The sequence below is a fragment of the Lipotes vexillifer genome, unplaced genomic scaffold (genome assembly GCF_000442215.2).
Source record: "Lipotes vexillifer unplaced genomic scaffold, Lipotes_vexillifer_v1.1 scaffold796, whole genome shotgun sequence".
NCBI lineage: Eukaryota > Metazoa > Chordata > Mammalia > Artiodactyla > Lipotidae > Lipotes > Lipotes vexillifer.
Window position 1 is genome coordinate 2492183 of NW_006773072.1, and position 9432 is coordinate 2501614.

Sequence of the window (9432 nt, forward strand, 5' to 3'; positions counted from 1 at the left end):
CCACATTTTCTCTATCCATTCATCCAACAATGGACACTCAGGCTGTTTCCAAATCTAGTCTATTGTAAATAATACAGCAATGAACATGGGACTGCAAATAGCTCTTTAAGATACTGATTTCATCTCCTTTGGATATATATCCAGAACTGGGATTGCTGGACCATATGGCAGCTCTATTTTTAATTTTTTGAGGGACCTCCATACTGTTTTCCCACAGTGGCTGCACCAGTTTACATTCCCACCAACAGTGCATAAGGGATCCCTTTTCTCCACATCCTTGCCAACACTCGTTATTTCTTGTCTTTTTGATGATGGCCATTCTGACAGGTGTGAGGTGGTATCTCATTGTGGTTTTATTTTACATTTCCGTGATGATTAGCAATGCTGAGCACCTTTTCATGTGCCTGTCGGCCATTTGTATATCTTCTTGGAAAAATATCTATTCAGATCCTTTGCCCATTTTTTATTCAGATTATTTGCTTTCTTGTTACTGAGTGGTATGAATTCTTTATATATTTTGGATATTAACCCCTCATCAAATACATGGTTGCAAATATTTTCTCCCCTACTATAGTTGCCTTTTCACTTGATTGATCGCTTCTTTTGTGGTGCAGAAGTTTGATGCAGTCCCACTTGTCGATTCTCAAGTATTGCACTTGGTTGTCACGTGCCTTTAGCCTCCTTTAACTGAAACAGTTATCCTCATCTTTGTTTGTTTTCATGACATGCACCCTTTGAAAGAGACCACGCCAGATATCTTGCAGGATGTCCCACCATTTGACTCTGACTTTGTTATTTCTTCATGATTAGATTCAGGTCATTTTAGGCACGACTGCAGGTATGTTGTAAATTTCCACTGAACTATTCAGGAGGAAGGTAGGGTCAGTTTGTCTCGTTATACAGAAGCTGGATGGCTTTGGTTCAGGTGGAGTCTGCCAGATTTCTCTTAAGGTGCCTTCCTGCCTAGGTGATTCACATGTGTATCAAAGTCTGAGAAGCCTTACTCCAAGTGTGGTCTGCAGACCAGCAGCACTGGTTTCCCCTGGGAACTTTCCAGAAATGCAGCTCTAAAGCGCCTCACCCTGGAAGGGAGAGTTTCCGTCCCTCTCTGTTACTCTTCTGGTACGTTGTCTTCTATAGAGGAGAACCGTGACATGGTGAAGAGAGCACCACCTTGTGGGTGGAGGACTCCTGCGTGATCCGAGCTCTACCACCAAAGTAGTTTCAAGAGCCTGGGCAAATCTCAGCATCTGTCATTCATTTTACAAAAGAGAAATACTGGGTACCCTCCCTTCTAGTACGAAGGGCCACTTGATATTAGCCCATTTTCTAGAAAGTGAATACGGGGCACCTGTGGTCATTGTCATTCCCAGCATATAGCCTCACTGCTGCGCAGAGATCTGATGTTGGGGGTTGTTGTTCACCCCTCACCTGACCTCTTCATTCTGCTTGAACAGCTTGAAAATGTCATAAGAAAGAAGGCCAGGAAGAATTCAGGAAGTTCATAAAATGAGAAGAAAAATCAAATGAGATTATTAGAAAGGGGAGGGGGCATGGATTTTATGAGGGGGGTACCAGAAGAAGGCAGATTAAATACGGTTGAGAGGGGAAGCAAACATGAAACAATATTTACTAAATCTACAATGTGCTGGTGGAGGTCATGGAGAGGTCGTGGTGGAGGTCATGGAGAGGTCCTGACCGCTGGTAGACCTGTGAGCTGGCTCCTTATCCCTCCAGTGCTGGGCATGTACTCTGCCCACTGTTCCCACAGCGGGAGCTATTTTCAAGGGTGCAGCCTTGAGTGAGCATATGTTGTTGAGACCACCTGGATAGTGTTACTGAACCCTGTGAAGGCCTCTATATAAACTTTTAATATGCTGGCGGTTGCGGGTGGAGATCTACCTGTCTTGCTGCCCAAGACAAGCCTCGTATGTAAGTTCTCTGCTTCTTAAACCAGGCTACTCATCCAGAGTGGCCTGCCTCTTTCTTCGGTCTCTCCTTGCCCTCCATGTACCCGACCAATTTCAGATTTCAGCTGGGGAACTCCTGAGGTTGCAAATCAACACAATGCAATGTTTAGGTGTTTAATATCATCACCTTGATTAAATTTCACAACAATCCTGGGTGTGTAGGTTATTATCTCCATATCATATTATCTCTATTATCTCCATATCATAAATAAACTGAACTCCAGGGAAGCTGAGCAAATTGCTCCAGGTCGCAACGCAAGGAAATAGCAAAGTTGGATTAATCCCAGGTCTGACTCCAAAGACCATGCTCTTACCACTGAGAAAGCATGATACAATATAGATCACCTCACACCTGTCAGAATGGCTATTATTTAAAAACAACAACAACAAACAAAAGAAAACGAGACCCTAAGTGTTGGTGAGGATATAGAGAAACTGCAAGCCTTACACATTGTTGGTGAAAATGCAAAATGGTACAGCTGGAAAACAGTATGGAAGTTCCTCAAAAATTAAAAATAAAACTACCATGTGATCCAGCAATCCCACTTCTGAGTATTTCCTCAAAATATTATTATCAGGGGATTAAAGAGCTATTAGCACCTCCATGTTCACTGAGGTACTATTCACATGAGCCAAGAGGTGGAAACAACCTAAATGTCCATCAGCAGATGAATGGATAAAGAGAACTGAATACTACTCAGTCTTAAGAAGGAAATTCTGCAGTATGTGGCAACACAGATGAACCCTGAGGACATTACGCTGAGTGAAATAAGCCAATCACAGAAAGACAAACATTGCAGGAGTCTACTTATGTGAGGCATCTGAGACAGACAAATTCATAGAGTCAGAGAGTAAAATGGTGGTTCCCCAGGGCTGGAGGGAGGGGAGAGAGGGAGTTACTAACCAACAGGCATAAAGTTTCAGTTAAGCAAGAGGAGAGATCAGCTGTACAACTCTGTGCCTACAGTCAACAGTAACGCACCGTACACTTAAATACCTGTTGAGGGTAGATTTCATGTTAAGTGTTCTTGCCACAATAAAATAAAAATTATTGAAAAAAGAATGAGAGCTTTTCAAAATCCTTGGTTCGCAATAACGAGAAGGAAACCCACAAAACTGAGGAAGAGAATGCAAAGAGGAAATTAGTGGGGTAAGAAAAAAAGTGAGGATGAACTGAGATGGTTAAGAAGACAAACATCTAGTGGGAAATGAGAAAGAATACGATACATGGGGACAGAAAAGGAAGAGAATGGGATGAATAGAGTCAGAGAACAGAACAGTTGAGAGAACTGAATCCAGCAGTCCATCCCTTCCGTAATGAATTACAAGTTGTAGCACTGGCTGAGATGCAGTTCAAGGGATTCCTTACACCTGGTCTGGGAAGTTGACCAGATGGCCCAACTCTGAGATTTCTGCTAATACTAATGTTATTATTAGGTGATACTGAATATTATTAAGATATTATTAGAGGGAGGGGATATATGTATACATATAGCTGATTCACTTCATTGTACCACAGAAACTAACAGAACATTGTAAAGCAACTATATACCCCAATAAAAAAAAGATGTTATTAGAATACATGTTCTATTGGGGCAGAGATGAGACTGTTTTGTTTTGCTTGATCTTGTTTACTGCTATAATGCCAATGTCTAGAAGAGTGCCAGGCACAGGGAAGGCATTTCTTTTTTTTTTTTTAACATCTTTATTGGGGTATAATTGCTTTACAATGGTGTGTTAGTTTCTGCTTTATAACAAAGTGAATCAGTTATACATATACATATGTTCCCATATCTCTTCCCTCTTGCGTCTCCCTCCCTCCCACCCCTCCAGGCAGTCACAAAGCACCGAGCTGATCTCCCTGTGCTATGCGGCTGCTTCCCACTAGCAATCTACCTTACACAGCGAAGGCATTTCTATTGACTAACATTGACAACACAAATTTCTATCTATTATTGAGCACTTCTATGTAAGGTGCTCTTAGCTCCACAAGAGTCTATATTGATAACATTTTTCAGACTAAGAAACTGAAACTCAGAGATCCAGCAACTTGCCCAAGAACGTACCGGCCGTAAGAGGCAAAGCAAGTTTGGGAAATCAAATTTCTCTTACTTCAAAGACTTGCTAAGACTCTGCTTTACTAAGGGGTCTCAGTGAGAGGCCAGTGTCTCTCCTCCACCTTGAGGACTATAGCTCCTTTAGTCAATATGCTAGGTCCACCAGCCAGGCCTTTCACCTTCCAGAGCAGCTGCTGGGTCCTTGCGCCCCACCTCTCAGCCTTGCCTGCCCGATGTTCCAGGGGCCAGTCCACCTGAGAATGCAATCAGTGTGCATCTCTTGTGATCATTTCCCCTTGGTGGGTCAACAGGTGATCAATTGATCATAGCCAACTGGCCAAGGAGAGGTGGTCAGGGTAGTGGGTTGCTTGTATGGTGCCAGTCCAGCAATAATGCCAAGATGAAGCCAGCATCTTCCCACTAACAGGCTAGGAAGGGGGAGTCCCCAGATAGCCTCAGGACAGCCACAGCGGCAGGTGTGTATGACTTTTAAGGAGACCCTATTTCAGAATCAACTAGTAAACACTTCGTGCCTAATACTGGGCTAATTTCATTCATATACACTACTTTCTTTAAGCCTAAAAACCACCCTATGATGGGTAGTTATCACCCTCAACTTACAGATCTTCCCCAACTCGGCTCATGCAAAGTCACAGAGACTGAAGGCAGAGTCCAGATGTGAACTTCAAGTCCAGCCCCTTTTCTACAGCATCAGAATCCTTTTCAGCCATGCAGCTAAAGATACAGAGAAGTGATCAGCCTTACTGGGGTCACAGCGTGGTCTCCCACCTCTCCCCTATTGTCCACCGTGAGACTTCTGAGAGCTATTCTCATCATTAACGTTCCGTAATGCTGACTACTTATTACTGTTCTGAGAACAGGAAAACCATGCAGAACAAAGTCCGGGTGAACCTGAGGGTATGTGTTCACTCATCCATTCAGCAAATGCTTACTGGGTGACTGCCGTGAGCCCAGAAGCCTGCTGGGGACTGAGGTGACTAAGACACAACACAGCCCTTCCTCAAAGTAGTTCTCAGTTCTGCCGGGGGAGGTGAGCAAGCAGATCAGTCCAGTGCAAAATCCTATGCTTGGGGATGCTGCCGAGGAGGGGCAATTCTAGCTCAGCTGGAGGGTCGGGGGAAAAACCTCCCAGAGGAGGTGACATGAGAACTCGGCCAAGGTGAAAGTGAGTAGCCAGGAGAAAGCAAGGGATGGGCATTTAAGGCAAAGGGAGCAGGGGCGGTGGGCTGGGGGCGGACGGGGGCGGTCTTTGATTCTCACATTTGCTGTATCCTGCCTTTGGGAGAGAAGGAAAAAAATCACATCTCATGGGTCCGGTTCATTTTATTTAAAAAGAGCGTTCACTAGCCTGTGAGCCCACGGTCAGCCCAAATTCCTGGCCCGCCTTCTGTCATTCAACACAGCCCAGAATAGGATAATGGCTGCTTTGAAGCACGAATTTCAGTGCTTGCAAAATCCTGAATCATCAATGAAAGGTATGGTTTTGTTCACTTGACCAGACTTCCTCCTCAACTGGAGGAAGGATGTACAATGCCTCCACTAACCAGGTATGTTTCAGTATCAGGAGCTCAAACCCAGCCCAATGGGTTTTCCTGTCTAACACCCAATTAATCAGAATCCCGATACCACCGCCACCCCAGGCCATGTCCCGTTTCCCTAACACTGTGGTTCCCTGGGTTCTGAGCAGCCCCTGCTTTGATTCCAAACTCCATTCCCAGCCATTTGCCAACTGTGAGCTATGAAGGGGAGGCAGAGGCAGGATTAAGAGTCCTCTGTTACCAATGGGGTGAGGGGCATCCAGGGATGCCTGGTAAAATACCCAGAGTCCCACAATTGTTGGCAGAGGGTCAGAACTGGAATCCGGGCTCAAAAACAAGTGATGACCCACTGCATTCATATGTGAGCTCCAGCTATGGATCCTGGACAAGTGGTGCTATCTGTTTTAGTCTTCATATCTTCACCTATCAAATGTAGGGAACAATTCCCACATCATAGAACCATGGTGAGAATGAAATGAAATAAATGATTTGCATGTGTGAAAGTGCCTTTCTCCTTCCATAGTCTGAAATTTTCCTGGATCCTCTCTGGGAAACTGAGGCTACATACAGATTTTGGCATCCCCAAACCTGCTTCCAGGTGATGGAATAATTCTAGAGAAGGATAACACTGAGGCCTTACTTATCCCTTCCCCAGACTGCTCAAGACAGGGCCGGAGCGCTGGCTGGGAAAGGTGGGAGAAGAAGGAGGGAGCCCACAAACTCCAGTAGGACCCCAGGTTTGGAAGTCAGCCAACACGTACTGAACACCATTTACGTGCAAAAGGACATGTGAGGCTGTTTACGTCTGTGTGCACTCAAATAATTCGTGTGCCTTTTTTATTATCGCATATTCCAGTATTATCTTCAGTTCAATTTAACTAAACACAGCACTAGAGACAGAGACGAACATCTTTCAACCCCTTTTTACCACCTGAAGAAAGCAAATGGAAGAGCAACAATTGCTAACCCTTCCATCCATTCACTAACACCTGCAAATACCCGCAGACATGAACGCCAAAGGCTGGACAGCCCTCCTCCACCCCACCCCCCCGAAACCCATGTTCCTGGCTGGATGTCCTTAGTTCCTCAGTTTCCGGAAGGCACCTTTCCAGGCTTCGGTAACCTCTCTGATGAAACCTGTTGCCAAGCCTGAGGTCCTGTGCAGACGCCTCCACCTGGCGGCCAAAGCTGGAAAAGCCTTTCCAACCAAGGAAGATTGGCAGGTAGTGTTTAACTCCAAGGCTCCCCGAACTCCTTCCCACCACGTAGGTCATGGGGTCAATCGGAGAGGAATATCCATTGCTAAAGGCACAAGAAAGGTCAAGGTCTTGGCCGATTCCCCGCCAAAACCCTGGTAACGGAACAGCCTCCTAAGAAGCAGCCATCAGGATGACTAAGCCACAGACAGGAAGACAGGGGTATCTGGAAGTGCCCTGCCAGCCCTGAGGTGCGTGCTGCCAGCTGTGATTTCCCCTCCTGGAGAGGAGCCACCACTACCATCTTCGCCCTCTCCCCCAATACAGCAGGATTTTCTAGCCAGAGTGTCAGGAGCAGAAGTTCCATCTTCCTTCCCACCACGCATTTACATCCGGACTAGAAGGGGACTCTCCCCAGGGGGCAAACCTTCCGCCCAGGCCCCTTCACACTCCCGCTGCCCTTGCCCAGTCAAAGCAAGAGAAAGGCAAGCAGTTCAGAAGATATTAAGACCAAATTATGGAGATGTTTCAGCCAAAATTATCCCTGGCCCCCACCTACTGGCACTGTTAAGCCCTCACCCGTCAGTCTAGGATTAGAGCCTTAGAATCACAATCAATCTCCCCCCCATCCCTCTCTCTCTCTCTCGTTAACTTCCCTAAAAAGAATCCCAAAACATGCATTTTGGCCAGTCCAAGTCCCCAGCTGGAGCAAACCACGTTCCTTTCCATACGAGAATGGAGCCTTAAGAAGGTAGCACAAGCAAAGCCATCGACACCCGCGCTCAAACACACACACACACACACACACACGCACACCCCACTGTGGGCAGTGTACCACTCCCATCCCCAACTCCAGGATGTATCATTTAAAGTCAGCAGCGAACCCAAGTAGAAGGGACCCACCCCGAGCAGAGCCACAGAACGCATGGGAAGATCCGCATTATCCCGTTCGACCTCCTCGTTAATTAGAAAAACCACAGAATTCTTTCAAGCTTGGATACCAACATCCGGAGAAGGTGCCATAACTGCGCACCCGCGCGCACACACACACAGGCCAAAGCGGTCTCCAAATCAGCTGAGGAGCCACGCTTGGATCTTTCAAGCCCTGGTGTCCAACCCCCAGAGCGTGGTTCACAGACACACACACACACCTACACAGCACAGGGCAGGCTGGTCTCCAATTCGGCGGACGGGCGCCCCTGCACTTTGAAGCCTCAGAGCCATCCCCAGCTCCAGCCCACCACCCCCCGAACCCCCAGCCACACGCCGCCTCCGAGGGGCGCCCCGAGCGGCCCGGTACTCACACGAGCGCGTGGTAGAGCAGCGCCCAGCCTCGCGGTCTCTCGAGGGCGTCGTAGATCAAAGTTTGGATGCGTCGGTACTTGGCGTTGTTCCTCTTGACAGGGCGGCTCAGGGGGGTCTTGGCCAGGAGCCCGATGCCCTGCGGGGTCCTCCGCAGCCCCTCGTCGCGGCCGCCGCCCTCCAGCAGCAGGGTCCCGTCTTTGTCAGCTCCGGCCCCGAGCGCCAAGGTGACTTGCTCCACGTCGCCCGGCGCCAGCCCCACTTTCCGCTCCTCGTCGCCCGCCGCCGCCGCCGCGTCCCCTCCGGCAGGGTTAGGGGCCCCGCCGCCGCCGCCGCCCCCGTCGCCGCCGTCGCCAGCCGCCCCCGCCGTCCTGCGCGCCTTGAGCCCCATCGGCCTCGCCCCCGCCGGCCGCTTCGCCTTCTCCGCAGCTGCTCCGGGAAGAAGGGGCGCTCGGGGTGCGTGGAAGAGGCGGCGGCGGCGACGGCGAGCCCGGGAACTCCAATGCCATGATCCATACAAATTTATTTTTTATTTTACAAATATAAAGACTTAGGACTTTACATAGGACTTAGAGCAGCCTGGGTCACAGTAAGCAGCTGCCTCTAAGATGGGTCTTGGTGGACCCACCTCCCATATGTAAAGCAGGAGCTGGAGTCCGTGAGGTGACGCATGTCCTGCAAAACTGGGGTGTTGATTTGAGCACCATTTTTAGCTCCTTTGCTAAACGTTTGGAGAGTTTAACCTTTCCACTTTCCTCCTTTCTCTCTCACAAAGAACAAGTGTCGGCCCACTGAGGGGTCATTTTTCTACCATATTTAAGTGGAAGTGTGCACATACAGTACAAGCTTACATGTAAGTCAGCCCGACAAAGTCACGCTTCCAGCCAAGTTCCTGAACACGGCTCTGCGTGTGGCTGTTTACGCGTACACTTCCACTGTAAGCGAAATCTAGGTTCTGTTTGGTCCCTTTTCCTGTTGTGGTCTAAGAGTGTCCCAGGGCTGCGCACTCTAAGGTCAAAGCCCCCGCCACCCAGGACAGCTGAGACGTTCCTGTTCATCACGCGGACTCCCCCAGGAGGAGGGAACAAACCTAGCTCAGGACTCAGCCCCAAACGTCCTCACGCAGCCAGACCTAGGTTCTCAAACCGAGAAAGCAGAGCATGAAGGAAAGGGGAGTCTGCTTTGGAGCAAGGGGCTAAACCCAGAAAGATGCTGGGAGGTGGACCCCAAGCCACTGGTTCTGAGGCGCAGCAGCCCGCGGCGGCGTCCCCCATGTGAGGGGGGGTGGCGCGTCACGAGGGACCACATGGCGTCCGCTCTGCTCCGGGCTTGCTGCGGAGGCACCACC

The 9432-nt window shown here is 48.7% G+C and overlaps 1 protein-coding gene across 1 annotated transcript in view; it reads right to left on the reverse strand.

The window, feature by feature from the left end:
- The window catches only part of KCNQ3 (potassium voltage-gated channel subfamily Q member 3), a 300717-nt gene extending 292124 nt beyond the window's left edge, over nt 1-8593 (reverse strand). Inside the window, 2 exon segments of the mRNA XM_007447991.1 lie at nt 8087-8544; nt 8546-8593. Coding sequence (XP_007448053.1) covers nt 8087-8544; nt 8546-8593 — 506 coding nt within the window.
- Between the last annotated feature and the right edge of the window lie 839 nt (nt 8594-9432).